The following is a 19,075-nucleotide window of genomic DNA, read 5'->3' as shown; positions in this document are numbered from 1 at the left end:
TTGGCCGCTTGTAGAAACACAATGATTGTACATGCAGCGAAGCCGTGTAATTAACAACTTTAGGGACGGGGCTACATGATGTGGGGTCGGCGACATTTGCCTCCCCCCCCCCCCAGGCGCGTTATACTGACGTGGTGATTTCAGTTTTTTCTATCTTATTGCCCAATAACTCAATGATTATCTAATCAAACATCAGGTTACTGCATAATTGTGGGCAACAGGTGCAAGTTCAGGGACTGGCCCTTAAGTGCCGCTCCTGGTCTTCCACTTGAACCCAGAATACTATATTCAGAAATTTATAAAGGTTTAAGGTTGGTTACTCAAAAGATAAAAAGAAACTTGAATTGTGTAATTTTGCGTAATGGTGTTGTCACATCCCATAGGTAGTGAAGTTAAATATGCATTATTGCGACATTAATAGATGGTCTCTAGTTTTAGTTTTGAATCGAGTGAAGGATTTGTTTGTTAAACCTAAGTGAACCTGTCAGTTCTCCGAAACGAATCAATAGAATTTAAAAAGCAAAGCAGATTAGTAATCACGATTAAATTGCCTTTCAAATAATGTGCCATTTGCCATAGGATTCCATTTAAAATTTTAGGGTTTAAGCTCCCTACAGAGGGATGAAGACTTGGGTTCGTGATTTGTATTCAAAAAGTTGTCCCCCTCGAATACAAAATTGACGTGTTCGAGGATTTTTCGAAATTTCTAAATTTAATACCCTAAAAGCCCTCTGTATACTTCTCGTTGGGCCACTCTGTATAACTGCACCGACACCAGCATTCCAGTTCTACGGCACCTTCAAGATAGACATAGATATAAAATGACGTGTTAGTACCTTGTGCTGCTTCTCTAACAGAATTAATAACAATATTTAATTTAAATCCGATCCGATATAAGAGAGCATAGTGTAAGAATTAGCTAATATCGGAGAGGGTATCGATAGCTTTTAAACACTTAAAGTCGAAGAACGTATAAATTACAGTAATATTTCAACCAATAGTGTGGTCAATAATACAGTGCGCAAATGACAAATAAATGTCAGGTATTGGCAACTGGGCATTTAAAACCACAGTGTGAAGGATGAAGAAGATTAAGTGGAACGTATTTAATCTAACATATTTATCTACATGTGTTGGATAATACTGGAATTCAATACGAGTTTCTTTCATTACATCTGCACTAGTATAGTGAAATTAACGTCACTGCCGAACTAAAATTAGAGATGCAATATCCAATACATGTAAACAAACATTTTACGTGACTAGAAATTGTCGCAGTGATATTTTACAATTGAAAATATGTAATATAAAACTGTTGCACGATTCCCAAAACCCCAATGTTTTATTTCATTGTAAGGGAGTGCTGAAAGCTCATTTACCTAACATTATCCGTTATAAGCGCCGAGTTCTTCTAACGATTTCGAGGCCCCATTTAGTAAGTTGAAGGGAGCTAAGCTTACGGGTTAATAGTTTGCCTTTAATTTGACCGTCGAAAGCAAAAGCCGGTTCGTACGAAATTTGTTGAGAAATTTGACATTAATTACAAGTAACTGCCAGTCGGCGCGAGTTCTACCATAATCTATCAACAAAATTAATTTCTACGATGACTGGGGAAAATCATAGTTTATACCAAAGTGTGTCCAGGTGTAAACGTAGCGTTTTTTTTTCATTTTTTTATATTGCGCAGCCTACCCTCTTTGTGTCTCACCTTCGCAAATGAACGGCGGAAGCGTGGGGCTTCCTTATGATTGGAATTAAGTTACGAGTCTTACAGCTTCCTTCCTTATTTTCAGAGTCGCCAGATTCAACGCTCTACCGCCCTAAACGAAGTTATGACGTACGGCACAGAAGTAAAGAAAATTCCCCGGACAATGCGCTGAAGCATGCTAATGATCGTCCGGGAATATTTGCAACGGACAATAGCACTGTGATTTTAGCGCAAATTGGAGGAACTGCAACTTTACCATGCGTAGTTAGAAAATTCAATACTGGGGTGGTGAGTTTGTCTCTTATCATTGCCATCAATGGCAGAGCATTAACTTTAAGAGTCATTGCAGATATCCTGGATTAGGAAAGACGATCATAGACTATTAACTGTAGGATTAACCACGTATAGCTCCGATGGGCGGTTACTAGTGGAGCACGTTCGGCATCTTCAAAATTGGGGGCTGTTAATTAAACACGTTCAGCCGTCTGACGCGGGGATTTACGAATGTCAAATATCAACACACCCTCCGACCAGTATTTTTGTGATATTAAAAGTTACAGGTACGTAGCTACGTAGCGATACGAACCAGAGAATATTCGTAATTAAATTTCGCATAAAAGTTGACTTATGAGCTTACCCGCCGTGAAAACAAACGGTGAGGGAGGAAGCTTCTGTAGACATTAAGATACTTGATACGATAATGCATGTCTTAATTTAGCGCATTACCATCATGCTCTTAATTATAATTACAGTATCCAAAAAATATTCAAATATACGACCGTACAGACTTCAACTGGAAGGGTGAAATGAGATCAATATAAATGATATTACTTTCAGGCCCTTTGGAACAAAATTTAATTTTGCTAGCAATTAAGTTTGATATATTTCATCCTTCTTAGGGTAATTAGCAGATTATTTCTGTTTATTACTTTAAAAGTACTTGACTATGCCCTAACTTTTTCCTACTTACGTAATAACGTAAAATGTGATAAGACGACAGGCCTTTAACATGTACGTTAATTATAATCTAAACCGGACTTGGCTGTCGTTTACACGAAATTTACTACAAAAAACAGGTCCCTTTTTCTTGAGGATATCTATAATACAATGCGATTAGCACGGGGTGGCAGGTGTAGCATTTTAATGACTTACTAGTCGATATACGCCGTTGGAGGTGTTAGGCTGTTCTAATATTAATTTAATTAATAAACAACCTAAAAAAGGTTGCGAATGTCAAATTATCAAGGTCTGAATAAGGAATTAAAATCAACTCAAAAAGAAGCCGCGATCACATTTTACTTTGTACTTACTGCGAAATTTATGCATGACAAACAGAAAAACACAAGCAACTGTTACTATTATCATAATCAGAAATGGGTCACGATGCCGATCGTTGATTTATAATTCCATCAATAATTCAACTGTAAGGATATTTCCCCATATGAGGAAATCGCTTACAATAAGCTTTAAGGAATTTGTCAGTTTCTGAAAACAGGATCTATGTTTTCGATAGGCATTCTGACCTTGCTCTTACATGAAATCAATTGTTGCTTCTTAGTTACTAAAATACGCGAAGAACTATAAGGCCCACTAAAAGTTTTGTTTTACTTATAATATTGCCGTTTACAATTACAAAAGTAAACCATTACAAGAAGAAAATAAAAGTTACAATATTGCAATAATAACATTCATTAATATATTTTGCGTCGCTTTTTGCCTTACTAATCTTCTAGGATACTTTATATCTAAATCCATTAATTTTCAATTAGTAACACCTTCTATGGTCACTTTTAAGCCTGGTTGTATCACAAAGAATTTCTTTGTTGGGAGAAACTTTTCAACGATTTCCTTTTGACAAATGGTTTCTAACATCCTGTCAGTAAGTGAGATTATAAAAATTGATAAGGGCTGCAATGTCTTCGGAAACGACTCGGCAAGTTACATAGGCCTATCTCGCTAATAAACACGAATATTGAAAAATTACATTTATTACAATTGTAATTAAAACAAAGTTTGCAATAGCTCCAATATGACCGCCGAGCAGAAGTTTTACATATTGTTGCTAATAATTGCAATCATTGAAGAAGTTATTATTAATAGTTACTGAAAGAAAAGGTATCGTATTTGATATTTTAGTTTTCGCCTTTGCCTGATGATCGTTCGCTTAAAAACAAAAATTGTTGGAGCTCATCGCTGGCCTTGGCAACAATTTGGCATTTTAAATTTCGGTTGCTTCGCCCTGTATTTTGTAAGTTCTTAGTGCTTAGAAACCTTTGATTGAAAAGGTATGGTGCTTACAATCTGATGTGGGAATTACGCGAAATATATAGTCTAATAGTGACAACCATTTCTGAAATTCAAGATCTACTGCTCGGGGCTACCTCACATATTGTTGCAATGTGGCTTGATTCCAGTTTTAAAAGAAAATCCAAGTTTGTGGCAACAGTATCAGGCGTGCAAACGTGCCAGGTAAAAATAAAAGGAAACAAAGCCTTTATCAGGACTGTCGCGATATTTCAACCAAAAATATACAGGGTTAGACAAAACTCCCTTTGAACGTTTTTTACATGGAATTGTAAAACCCATTACAAACAAAACTCCCAAGGGGCTTACAGCGGACAGCGACTTTTTAAGATTCGGATTTTTTTATATACGGACATTTTTGAATAGTCTGTATTTTCGAATTTTTTTAACTTTTATTTTTTTTTCGATCTAATCGCCTAATCTCCTTTCTTACACAGGGCGACTAATTAAAAAAAAAGTGTTTAGCGGTAGTTACAAATGCAAATGATTTCCAAAAAATTATGAAAATGTCAATTTTAAGTTCAAGGGGCAAGTCAGTGAAAGTCACTACCATACACTGTGGCCAAGAGAAGGATGTCGATCATGGGGATCTCCGAAGCCGAAGTAAAAAAAATTTTTCTCATTGGCTCTTTTTGAGCTGTACAAGACACCTTTGAATGATTTTCAAATACAACGTTTCGTCTCGGAAAAATCATCATCACCTTTATTTTTTTATTTATTATTAAGGCCCGTAACAAAATGATTGAGTACCATTTTTTATGACGAATACAACCGTATACGGCACACAAAAAAACATAAGTTGGAAACTGTTCGTTTTTAGCTGGATGGTCACCCTATGTATGCGAGAATACATTTTTCCGAATTTTTAGTGAAAATTAGCTAATTGACCGTGTTTATGTGTTAAAGATTCATTCTTCAGAATTTCATATTCTAATAATATTTTTGTGTAAACCAGGGGGGTTGGGGTACCATTTAGGTTGAAATAATAGTGACAATAAGGGTATGCCTTCCTGCGTTGCTAAAGAATGTGCATAAGTAGCGTAATTTTCGATTCAAGTTATGGGAATTGCAAGCGACACACCCTATACCTAACTTTATTCAAAGTGATCAGGAAATCTGGTGGAATTTAGTTTAAAATAGGCAGGCACATAATTGTTAAGTTTTATTTAATTTGGTTGTAATTGTACTTATGTAGTAAAAACGGTTCTATAAATTAGTAGATTGCAATTGTTTTTTTTGTAATTTAAGACGGAGAAATTAAGCAACGTGTACTTATGTAAAAGATGTATTGCGTCTATACGAGAATTATTTAACAGATGCTTGAATAGGGAACTTTATCAAAGTAAAATTTAATTGATTGAGATAAGCGATTATGTGTGATGGCTATCACCTAATATAAAATAATCAAGAGGATCGGTTTGTGAGTGCCAATGAATCACTCCCCCCCCCCCCCCCCTGTACTGTAGATAAAGCCATTTACTTTTTAGTGATAACAATTTGTAGCATCCCCTTGTGACTCAAAAAACAAATTACATAAAACAAGAAAAATTTACGCGTAAACAAAATGATTTAACGTTATGTAGAACCAAATTTCAACGTATAAAGGGGAACTCTATGCATTTCAGGCAACATGTTTTCACAACGACCCTAACATTCCATATTAAACACGATTCAAATAAAATGGAATCAATATTTCACTGAAATTAAATTTTAGGCCATAATGATGAAAAATAATTCCGTAAAAATGTCCAACTACAACGCTTTGACCGTCGTTAAAGCCATGTCATTGATGTTAAACGAAAATTCAGAATATGCAAAGTTTCTTCCTCCGGCTAATTTATGCGATATTCAAATATGAGCATGGCTCTCATAAATTTTACTAGGAAATTGGCCGAGTAAATATATGAGGATGGAAAATCTTGAGCGTCGCATAGCTGAAAATATTATTAATTTTGTAAGCTATTTGGCATGTATAAAATTGGCTACATCTTGTCCAGAGGATATTACTCAACCGTTAGCTGAAACTGTGTTCATCAACATCTGCGACCCTTATCAAGTGATTAATTACCTCCACCTAACGCCGCTTTCCCCGAAAAGTGGCCCGTTCTAATAACAATTGCGAAATATAATAAATCGAAAATAATGACGTAATTGTTCCGATAAAACGGTACGTAAGGGCCACATTGTAATGTCTTTTACTATGTGTGCCTTCCTTACCTTTCCCAAATTGAGCCCTTGGGTACTATTTTGCATTTGTGGGTTTTGGAAAATACTCGCTGCGAATAACAAATTTTACTTAACAACCTCTAAATATAAATTGAAATCCGCATTTGGGTCTAATAGACATTTAAATTATACATATAGGAGACCCAAGTTATTATTTACTACCCTTCCTTTTTACATTATTAGTGGATTGCATAATACTTTACTGCCTCTTCTCTTTAATTTGATGTGAAATAATAGCTTTTGTCCGAGTGTGCAGTTCTCATTACAGAACCACTAAAAATTATTCTAGAATATTCTATATATGAGTCATCAGAGCAACTGTTTATAAAACGTAATAGATGCAATTCTGATCGCAATTGTTGAGACGGATTCAGAGATCGGACAGCAACAAAGGCGATAAAGTAGTCTTGAGTCCAGTACAACCGTAACGAGTTCAAACCGTGAAATCTTTAAAGGGCGGCATCGTCTAGGGGTGAAAAATGGTCGTTTACTTATAATTTCGTTGTAAAATATTAATAGAAATTGTATCATGCACTCTTATTATTATCATTTAAGAACACATTCCGATCGATCCGTACTTTTGCGGATCTAAAATAAAGCGACAGAGCACCACGGTGGGACCCTACAGGGTCTATGGATTTAACCCATTTTCTATAGGATTCTTACATATGGTATATAGGGCAACTGTTTTAACCAGGGTTTGAACCGAATCGGTCCAAGCGTTTGGCAGTTATCGTGTTCACGAACAGACATACACCATCGATTCCCCTATAAAGTTTCCATCGCTTTGCTCTGGTTGTTGAAGTGTTCGCCGTGCTTAATATAGAATAAAAATCCATAGTTATAGAGATTCTCTTGGCAAAATGCAGCTTACTCTATTGGCGAGTTGGATGCTCGACTACGGTTAAGAGGTCCCATACTCAAACCTGGTTTTCAGCATAGACATTATGTAATGTGTATTGGGTCGGGTTGGTAGAGAGAGAACTCAAATAAAACTCCGCCTATTTAAAATAAAAACAAATGGAACACCAACATATTTTCCCAATGATTTTTGGGGATTCTTTAAGGAATTGTAAGTGTTTTAAGCATATTTTTCAAAAAGTTCATCGCAGACTGAAAGATTTTGAATTCCTTACATATAATAAAATATTTAATTTTCAGATATTCTCATTAAAGGTTCTCCAAAGATTTTTCAGAAAATTCTTTTGGGCTTCTTCAAAAGTTCTTAAGGAATTCTTGAAGATTATTTCGCAAAAAAGGGTTTCGAGAAAAAGTCAAGTGCCACCAAGGTGGAAAGAAAAGGCCACATGACCAAATTTTGCATTAAGAAAGAGAAGAAAAACAACTCAATCAAGCTAAACGTAAACAACGTGGAAGTTACGATGTAGGTATTCTGAAGTAGCGATACTAGAAGCCTTTGGAGGATTTCTCAAACATGGGAGAAGGAATTGGTGCATTGGCAACGGATGCAAAGACGGAAAGAATTTCGCAAAAAATGTTCCTTTGACCACCTTATCATAATCATCGGCCCTTTTGATAGTTAGCTAATAAAGATGGATGCCTCATGACCTTCGCGAGCCCGGGTAATCATTATTGATTAATTTTTTCTTGTTGCAACCTATCTGCTCGGCAGTCGTTAACGATGTCTTCTCTTACGCCAATTCTTTTCGTATTGATCAAACCAACTAACACTACTGACAGTCAAGTTCAAGTAAATCAAAAAAGACCTATTCCTGACTTACACACCCCCATTTGTGACAGCAAGAAATAGCCTTGTTGGATCAATAACTGTAATTAATTGGAGAAAGGAATTTGACGATTAGATCTTTTTGTTCAGTTCGAAAAAAGTACACCCCCTCATCGCCCATTGTTGGTCAAACATTTGACAAAAGGCACGCTTCTAGTTTATCCGAGACCCTGATCTAACCCCATATTTAATTATGTTGTTTTATTTCGAGCTTTTGCGTAAATAAATACAAATAAATTCGCTTAAAGTTAGTTTAAAGTGAAAAAGTTAAACTTATTGAAATAAATATTAATTAAAGCTCACCGTATGTGAACGATAACGCTCTGCTAGAGTTGTTTGTTGCACGCACGCAAGGACACGAAGACACGAAGTGTAAGTTAAAATTCTTGAATTATACACATATTTTACCTCCATTTGATTTACTATTCCGCGCTTATGAACTACGATTGATTAGATATGACGTTATCTGTACGGAAATGTATAGGGTAAATTATTCCACACAGAAATGTTAAATATAGCGGCAGTAGTTGAGAACCTTCGCAAATTTAAGAGTTCGTGAATTAAGAGTCTGACAATATTTCATTTTTAATGTTGTATCTCGTCACCAATTTCTGTACTTATAACATGCAATTATAATGAAAAGCACCCTGTTTTTATAAAGGAATTTGTAATAAAGGGCATTAAACATTCATCACCAGTATGAATTCCCACATAATGAGAATTTTTTCTCTATTTTTAGCTACCATTATATCGATCACTCAATTACCACGTATGTTCAGTGTCCAATTAAGCAAAAGATTGCAAAAACAAATTAAAAATAATAAGTCAACCACACGTGGACGTGACGCCCATCTATTATGCAGAGAGTTGTCAAGAAGGGAAGATGATAATATGAAATACTGTACTTTACATTCCCTCAAAAATATTTAAGAGGTGCCACGCTCCTACCGCATTTTGCGAAACTTCGGATTGCATTTTAATTTCACTTTACTTTCTACAAGATTGAGACATCCAATTCAGAGTGAATATTATGGATTTTCGTGGAAACAAAAAAAAATGCATCGGACATAAAACATTTCTTTTAATGCATGGCCACAGCCCGCTCACCTTTTCATATAAATATTAAATGAGGTACGTCTGCCCACGCTTACACATAATCTCACCCCAACAGACGTAAAGACAGACAGAGATTAAATCATTTAAACATTTATTTACAGCTCCCTTGCGTTGCGTACAAAATTGTATTTTTTAAGGGATTACATTATCTATAATTTTTTGGGAAGTACTAGCCAAAGGTAGTACAGCCATCCATTGCGAAAACAATTATGTCATGATTGACTAGTTTACAATTAAATGAAATTCACCTGCTAGTTAGTCTGGAAACATCCTGCACAATTTAAATGGCCCTTTGAGATTCATGGAGATCCTTCCAGATTTCTTTTAAATTCTTGCAAAATGGAACATACCAAAACCCGGAGGAAAAACAAAAGAAAAGAGAATGGAATGTTTTATCTGTAAATTCCCTGGACACGTTGCATCAAATTGCCCCAATCTTCCTCCTAATAGCTAACCTTCCACCTCTCCTATCGTAAGGTCAGGTCTACCCTCCCAAGCATACGTTTGATAGACAAAGACAATTAAAGAACAGTGTAAACTTGTTTCCTTAGAAACTCAGAGAATCCATAGTTTAGCTTCCTCCATAGAATAAAGTGAAGAAGAATATGCTACTGATGATTCCCATACGTCCCAGTACTTTAAAAACTCGTTGCCCGAATCTAGGTAATGTTCTCATTAATGACTTTCAGTGTACATACATTGTATTATAGCTAGCTGGGATATCAATCTTTTCTTAATTCAAAGATCTTTTCTGCTTTTCAACAACCCTTCAGGTGCAACAACCTGTCATAGTTAATGCACATTCGGGAGGCATTAATAGGGGGGCTGTTACAATGTATAACTAAAGTTTAACAGTGCAAATCAACAAAGGAATTCATAAACAAAAAATAAATATATGTAACTAAAAACTTATTCAACAAACATAAACATTCATTCATTCTAAATCTAGAATTAAAATTATCAACAATTCAACAATCATATGAATTCTTGCTATTCAAATCGGAAAGAATTATTTAAAGTGATTGTTGAATTAAAATGTTTGTTGATAATTTTAATGCGTATCTGATATTGTGTGGAAGTTTTAGGAACTACCGTTTAGTCTATTTGACTACGTGCACACTAGCGCCCAATTAAAATTACCAAAAGAAATGTTATTTCATGCAATATTTTAATTTAACAATAATCTTAAATAATTCTTTCTGATTTTAACAGCAAGGATTCATATGATTGTCGAAAATTTACATATTTACTAGTTACTACATATTTATGTTTGTCGTTAAATTTCGTTCCACATTAAAAATGAATGAAAGTTTGTTTGTTGAGCAAAATGGTTTTATTAATTGAATGACTTGTTTGTTGAAATATACATATTGTCAAATGAACTCCATTCATTCATTTAATTGATGCAACATTTTTATTAAGTGACATTTTTTAACAATCATATTTAATAGGTATGTAAGTTAAAAGCAACATACCTAAAAAATAGAGACAAAAGATTGACTGCTATTTAAAATGATACATTGTAAAATTGTAGAATAAACAGTAAAACGGCATTCTATAGAATATCATGTGTATAGTTCCCTATTTTATTTTGTAACATTATTTTGCAAAAATTTATTTAATTATTGGCAACGTTCTAAATGTGTTCCTTATCCTCCAAATTGAAAACTTCGATTAGGAAAGAAACACTTCGATTACGTGCATTATAACGGCATTAAGCATATTAAGTATTGATTGCAAAAGTCAATATATCATTGTTAATATGCTTCGACACATTTCGTTAATGTAAAACATCAAATTTGATTGACATTGATGTATAAATTAATTAGTTAGTGATCCAATATGTATGTAAAGTTATGTCGCCCAATTTTAATTCCCTAAGCGTGACAGGCATCGTTCAGCTGCCGTACCTACATCACAGTCCTGAAATAGGTACCCTTAATTTGATGAAAAGTGTAAGTGAAGGGCACTTGACCGTAACGAATTATCAGTTTGAGTTTTATGCTGGGGAAAATTTTTCTGTTCTAACCACCTCTACTTGAAGATTCTTCAATATATCCATTTTACTTCGTTTACACTAACAAATATTCTTAAGATTTTGACTTGCGTTGTTCTTATACATTAGTCAACTTTACGCAAAATGATTGTATGCCATCAATGAATGTCATTATTAACAGTATTATCATGATATCGACAAAATTTATCTAAATTGTATCATGTATGATCTAAATAATTCATATAAGTCACTGAATTGACCTAATTTATACATTATGTTAGATGTAAGATATGATTTCATTAAAAGGAATCTGCATTCTGCAACCGAAAACAAGTAGCGGCGCTTTTTGAAAGCAGAAATTCATACCCGCATCATGTCGGTTGATTTATATTGATTTGCCCATTAAAAAAAATTAACTACTGTGATGCCTGCTTGGGCTACCGTCCGTCCGACAGGCAACGTTCTTAAGATTTTTTTGTATTTTGTACGGCAGCGTTCTGAGGATTTCAAAAGGCCAGCGATATTAACTGTGAGGGTGGTTAGCAACGCGCAATAAATCTTTGTTTCTATTGGACATTTCTTAATAATTTTATACAGGGTGTTCAATTGAAAACTTCCCACCATGGATTTATCGAAGACCACTGATTAAAGGAAAAAACGCCATGATACGTCAAAAGATTTGTCAAGGCGGACAACTATTTAACTAAAAACTACTTCACCCTCTGCCCCCCAAGGCCATTCCCTTAAAAATGTTAAATGACAAGTGGTATCGAGTAATAGATTGTTTGAAAGTTCTTTCGAAGTCCATTGTTTTGGCGTTTTTTAAAATCGGTAGATTATCTTCGAGAAAATTAGAAAAATCTTTATTTTTATTTTAATTTATTTGGTCTTTCATTTTGAAGTGAGCAGAAACTTTTAGTTTCGAGATATTCGTCGGTTGTTTAAAGTCTCTGTTGATTGCCAAGTCTAGACCATTGCGAATCAGTCATGCGTAATGGATGGTTATTACAAGAATACAGAAAGCTGGTTCTGGTACAAGGTTAGTATATGTTCTTGCTACAAGATCTTGATCTATAAAATTCAGTGAAATAATCAATCGACTGGCTTGTAAAACTATTGAAAACCACATAATGACAGACAAATAAACTTCATTTGATATTATAGAGGTTGTAACATAAATACGTAAAAAAATTAGTTGTGAAAGGACGAAAACAGACATTTTTCGAATAAAACGTAGGTCCCAAGGACCAAGATCTTGCCGTTAGTTCCGTCCTTCTGTATGTCATGGTATCTGAGAAAGAAACTGAAATTTTGGGAATTTTAGAGACGTAGGTCCCAAGCAGAAAATTTTGGCCCATGGTTTCATATACCTAGCTTCCACCCTTTATAAAGCTTTCGAGAATAAAACAGCAGCAGTTCTGAAAATAAATTACTCTTATTAGTATTTAATCTCGAATATAACTAGAAATGGCGCTGTTCTTTTGTTCGACTTCATACATTACTTGATTTGATATTACTGTGATTAAATGGATAAGAATCATTTAACGTGGGTTCCGAAGGGCATATCCAGTCCGGCCTTGTGCCGGAAAAAAATAGCTTTCTTTTGTATAGAAGCTTAAAAATAAAATTATTAAAGGTTAAGGCGAATTTAAATTGAACCTAGTTTAAAATCCACGGCAAACCATTGTAGTTTTTGTTGGCATTGTTTTGCGCAATCTAACCTACCCTTAAATTTAGAGCTGTAAACGTCCATTAAAAATCAATGTAAGAGATAAGCTATTTTGAGCAGCCAAAATTTTGAATACCAATGAATTAATCACGTAGATTAGGGCACATAGTGTCATGGGCAAATTATTAATTACAATATCTTAATGCTTTGTTGCTCACAATCGAGAATACTCGATTACAGACTTTATTTTTGCCATTCAGAGAAATGTAAAATGTATAGTATATGGGGTAACACGATTACATTACGTTCCACTGATTCATTTGTTAGTATATCGGCACACAAAGCAAATTGGTATAGTAGAGGGGCGCTAACCACTGAAATTTCTCCACACAGTACAAATATGTAGATATTATAAAAAACATTCATACGCTCTTCACATACATTGGTAATTTGATTTGACGTTTTTAATAAAATAGGATGGTAAAAGAGTACGGCATTGCGGATGAAACTGGTTTTTTTTGTAATATATTACCATCAAAGCGGTAATATGGCGGTTTTTACGTTTAGGTATAACGGTGAATTTTATGTTAATTAAATTAGTGGGCCACCAACTAGGTATTATGGTCGTATGGATAGATATTCTTTTTGGGTGCGTTACAATATTATTAAAGCTCGTCTGAAAATCACGTTCCGGTATGCCACAAAACGCTAATTGTAGAATTGAGTTACGGGCCTTTATATGGTTGCTTTGAATACAAAATTAATATATGAATAAAATTTTAATTATTGCGCATGTACCATTAATAAAAGAACAATAGATAATACTTTCAGGAATATAAATCAAGTAAAGCTTGTCGGTGACCGACAACATTGTGCAAAATTTTGATTGATTCCTAGCTTAACGAATAAAATTTATATTACGGCTTTTCGCAATGTATTAATGGATCAATAAATTTTACAGAGGCAGTCGCTGAGATTCTTGGCGCTCCAGATTTGCATATCAGAGCTGGTTCAACACTACGTTTGGTATGCAGCTTGAAGCATTCCACCGAACCACCGTCTTACGTGTTTTGGTACCACGAGAGGCACATGATAAATTATGATGCTGGTGTGCTGGTGTTAGACGATCGTTCATCTAGTGTATTATTACTACACGAGACTGATAAGAGCCATAATGGAAATTATACATGCAGCCCGTCTAACGCCGTACCTGCATCCATTAACGTTCACGTGCTCAATGCCACTGCGGGTAACGAATTAATTATTCAGCAATTTTTTATGTTAATCTTAATGTGATTTCAGAAGAGAAACCGGCCGCCATGCAACACGCAAACACTTCGACATCTTCATCAACATGTATAGTTTTTAATTTTAGTGTTCCGGTCTCATTAACAGTATTGGTGCTTCAAAGCGCGTGGGAAAGATGAAATTAAGCTTTTCGATTTTGTAAATAAAATGTACATAATATTTATGTTGGGTTGTGTTAAGTATTGGAATGCCAAAAAAATACTATAGAGTAACATTTAAATTTTGTTAAATGGTAATAAAGTAATTTCTCAATGCGTTTACCCTTATTTCCAGACTATTGTAGGAAAATTGGACAAAAGTAGCTAATAATGTAATTGGCGACGTCATCGCTCCAAATTTAACCGTCCTGCGACAGATAATACTGATTCATTGTTTTTTCCGTAAGCGGATTAAGCGACGAATTTGATCTGGATGATGAACGGTTTTAATTCACAATGAAAATTGACCATTACATAAATACCGCTTATAATTGGTCGAGTTGTCCAGAAACAGCTGCATTTTCATTCTAATCCAAACGAATTGTTCAATGAACATCAATTTAGTACCTACCTAACTATTTTTGGATTATAGTTAATTTCATTACAATGCAATAGTGCAGCAGAATTACTAAATCAACCCTTTTATTAATTGATAATCTGGCCATACCTGTACTGGGAGATTTTGTGGTTAACATACACAGATTCGTTAATCTCTTGGATATGATTTTCAAATCTTAATTAAATATTAACAGGAAAATTGTATAGCTAGACCTGGGAACGTGTAAAATTTTAAATAATCGTTAGAAAATTAACGATAAAGGAACTCCTAACGAGTAATGAAGTATGCACTAATGAAGGACAGAGCAGAGTTAATGTCGTTAGCCGTACTTGTTAAAAGGGTTATTGTGATCTAAAATTAATGAATATTAAAGAGTAAAACTCCTTCAATTCAGCCTGACTACTATCATTTTGTTTTAGAATCTCATAAAGTGAAATACCTCACTTGTTCTTACCGCAAGTAGATAATTCTAATCAAAGTTTGCCCATTAAATACGGTTTGTTTACTCAAAATTATCTTGCAAACATTTCGCCACAAAGCAAATTGCAAATTCTTCTTCGATTGTTTGGCAGAAGTTCTGATTATGTAGCTGATCGTTTTTAATCACTGCGTTCTATCTTAAACGAAGTTGGTATAGAATCCAAATGCTGGTAAATTCTATATCAAGAATGCCATTTATGAAATACCATTAAGTCATTCATTCCTGTATAATGCCATTGCAATTCGTCTGTAAATCTAGCACAAGATCTTCCACAGTATGTTTGAAACCGTTGTAGAGTATTTTATATTTCCGTTACTATCCTGAGCACTATGAACGTAATTTCAATATTATTTTTAGTTTGATTTTGATGTTTCCCATATTCCTGGACGGGTATACGATTTTACTCTTACAGGAAATCTTAAATTACAAAGTTATAAATTATAATGTTACAAACCATGGAAGGCAATTTGAAAAACTATGGATTTCTGGCGAGCTTTTCTGCAGTAGAAAATGCCAATTCGCCCCCTTGGGCTTGGGCCATCGCTGGAAGAACAGCTAATAAATATTTCGTCAATTTTATAAATAAAATGAGATGTTGTTGGTCTCTCCTACACATTTCGATTTGTGAAACAAGATTTTATGCTATCGCTTCATTGAATCGAATCGACTATACCCAACTTAAAGACATGTTTCCAAGCAAACCAACGTTTACCTTTAATTTTTAGATTCTAAAGGACACGCACCCTCTAAAGTTATGAATGGAAATATCACCTCAAGCTAAGAACACCATACCCTCTCTTTATTGTCGATAGCAGTGTCCAGTGCAACCACGATCTTTACTATCGCTCTAAGGGTCTCGGTTGAATCTCAATGCTACATCAGTTCCCATAAATTCATCAAGTTCTGAAGCTATTGTTACAAAAGCGCGCCATATTATAATGGTTTAAGACATGGGGTGCGACATTACTCGGTGCATCAAAGATTTTACTTGGAGAAGATTCGATTGCTGCCCGCAAATCGAATGCCGAATCGTCAGAAGACGCGCTGGAAGCTAGGACGTGGGCGACCCATCAAAGGTGTAAATTTTCCAACTAAAAAAAACTGGCGAGGTGCACGGCTGAAAATTGGCAGACATATCCAGCATCATTGGGAAGAAGTAGTAAAAAAATTATCCGAAGAGTAAGTGGAACCTAAAAAGTTGTCGGGAGCTGCCAAAGTTGCCAAAAAGTCGAAAAATTTACATTTCAAAGAAAACTTCTGAGAATTTGGAATTTTTCCCTATGCATCAATTGCTTTAATCCCAAGCATGCAGCAAAGGATTGCTCAAGTCGGAATTGCCAGTTCTGCCAGAGGAAACACTTACTGTATAAGTCAGCATTTGCTCCAGAATCACCAGTAGATGTGTCTCCAACTACTGCAGGCTAACAGGAAGCAACGTAGCTTGTAACATCAGCCAGGTCATCCTCAGTACTGTGGCTGTCGTGCTAAAGAGCAAACGCAGAACTGTCAACTGCAGAGATTTGTTAGATTTGGAATCCGAAGCAGCTGCCCAATTGTAATTGTCCATCTGTCCATATCTCCGGTAAATGTTTTTCTTTTGGGCGTCACCTGTGGAAAATCCATTATTAAAAGCTGATGCAATGTTACAATCAAAGCCATTAATTCATCTTACCAAACGAACCTCCAATGCTTCGTGCTACCATCAATATGCAACGACCTACCAGCTACATCAGTCGCAATTAATCAGCTCCATGTTCCAGAAAACATCCAATTCCCCGATCCAACATTCGATGAATCAAGAAAAATCGAATTGATACTTGGAGCTCAAGTATTGTGGAAGTTAAGCTAAACTTGGTTTGGTTAGCTAGGGTTCAATGATCAATGTAGTACCACAATCACACCCGAACTCAAGCATGTGTAATTTGGCGACAACAAACCAAGAACACTATCAACAGGAAAGATCTGGAGGCTTGAAGATTCTTCATTAAGTCCGCAATCGCATGATTTCAATTGCGAACAACATTTGGGAAATTACTCCAGAACTTCCAGCGGACGATTCATGTTAATAATACCATTCAAAATTTATCCTAGTGCAACGTGTTCAATTGCTATAAAGAGGTTGTATGCTATTGAACGTCGTGTGGTTGTCAGAGAGATGAATGCTCCAAAGTCCTGCACCACAATGTTCTCCATAATTATATTGCAAAGGGCCCATTGAAACCACATGAGTTCAATGCTGCTTTGTACTTCATCATCAGGAAGCCACACTCAAGCACAAGAATAAAAACATAATACACAAGGCAAGTAAACTATCGAAATTAGCACCATATCTCGATGATGGACTGCTAAGAGTTGGAGGCAATACAACTTCCATAAAACGCATCCAATTCTCTTAACAAAAGAATCATCGCATCAGTCGGTTGTTACTAGAAAAGGAACATCGTGATCTTCTGCGCGCCGCCCGGTTGTAAACAAATACTTTCAGCGATTTTGAATACCCTCAGGGAAGCTGGACACGTTGTCCACACCTGCGTCCAAATGCAGGAAGATTTGCTCATGAAGCATTTGTTGCTATTTTGACATTAAGTGATTATTGGGTGTATAATATGACATTTCCAATTTTTATTAGTTTATTTGAGGCAGTAGTGTGCGGTTCCATTCTGAAACTGTTGAATAGGCGACAAAATGTGTGCAAAGCTGAGCTAAACCATAACTTGGATCGAGCAAACCGCTCGTATAGAAACTACTGGAATGTTAAAAGCTTTTTTACAAAACTTTTGTGAGTCATTTAAGGTTGTTAAGAGCTATATTATATAGGTTTTCAAATACTTTTAATAACCACCAATAGTCTCCAAGGGCTACCAATAATAATAACTTACTTAAATCTTAGTTAGGATGGACAAGGGCGGTCTCCTTTTTGTGTAATTAACATTCGTAATTAAATTTTCTTATTTGTCGTTGGTCTATGTAACGGCATGGAGATTGTTATGTGTTATCAAATGTAAATGCTTAATTTAATTGACAGTTGGATGTGATTTATCGCCTTTTCTGTATAGTTAAGAGAGATAACATTTTATTTGTTTCTAGAATTTAAGTTTGGATTTATCTCTTTAATGTCTAATAACAAATTGATTTAGAAAAATAATCAACCTCTATTTTTTTGGTCTAATAACGTACGTTGAGGGGATAGCCTTTGTTGTCAACTGTGTATGATTGATTGTTGTAATTTTTATTATCGGAAAAATGGTTTCGCCTTAAATAGGACTTTAAAAAGAAAAGCGTCGCTTTTTGCCTCAGTTAACGCAAAACTACGTTTCTTTAAAAATTTAAATCTTTTTTTTATGTTCAGCCGAGTTACGTTTCGTTGAAGAATTTATCATTAGTGGATTATTAGTTTCAGTATCGAAAGATTATTCGTCCAATGTGAGATTGAAGATTGAAGAAGTTTCGTCGTTTGTGAAGCCGGAAACCAAATTCGCGGCTAATTATTTTTCTACGTTTTGTTCGTGCTTAGTACAACGCCGAAGTTTTTTTGTCTTACCGGCTGGAGGATTGTCGTAAAGTTTTGGCCATCAAAGGTGCTACAGGAAAGGTGTTTTATCGGCGCCCCCATAAGAGTATTTTCAACGTGACTCAGTTTGAAGTTGAGTTTTTTGGGAACGTCCTTGTCTACCCCAAGAGAAGATGCTGCGATTGGTCGATGTCGTTAGTGTAAGGTGTCAATTTGTTAATCGAATTTTTTTTGTTTTGGTGTTTTGTGTAGATACGGTCTTTCTCGCCTACGGATCAGTGCACACAGCAATACAATCTAAAATGTATCATATTGTGTTTATTATGTAACTAATTTGTAATATCGCTGATTGGAAAATGCAAAGCACTAATGGGGTAATGGTACATGGCGTGAAATCATAATTGCAGCTATTTTACGATGAAATAATAAAACATTGTATATCTATATAGTGAAAACGACGAGTTAAAAGCGT

General features: G+C 35.1%; 1 protein-coding gene across 1 annotated transcript in view; it reads left to right on the top strand.

Annotated features, from left to right (window-relative positions):
- The window catches only part of LOC116161710 (lachesin-like), a 61,278-nt gene extending 46,950 nt beyond the window's left edge, over positions 1-14,328 (top strand). The window contains exons 4-7 of the mRNA XM_031475164.1: positions 1,794-1,996; positions 2,058-2,268; positions 13,728-14,015; positions 14,069-14,328. Of these exons, the coding sequence (XP_031331024.1) occupies positions 1,794-1,996; positions 2,058-2,268; positions 13,728-14,015; positions 14,069-14,193 (827 nt within the window). The 3' untranslated portion in view covers positions 14,194-14,328. The remainder of the gene's footprint in view (positions 1-1,793; positions 1,997-2,057; positions 2,269-13,727; positions 14,016-14,068) is intronic.
- Positions 14,329-19,075: the final 4,747 nt, after the last annotated feature.

The sequence above is a fragment of the Photinus pyralis genome, unplaced genomic scaffold (genome assembly GCF_008802855.1).
Source record: "Photinus pyralis isolate 1611_PpyrPB1 unplaced genomic scaffold, Ppyr1.3 Ppyr1.4_LG1, whole genome shotgun sequence".
Classification (NCBI taxonomy): domain Eukaryota; kingdom Metazoa; phylum Arthropoda; class Insecta; order Coleoptera; family Lampyridae; genus Photinus; species Photinus pyralis.
The sequence above is the reverse complement of the archived record's forward strand: the minus strand, read 5'-3'. Positions and strand labels throughout refer to the sequence as shown.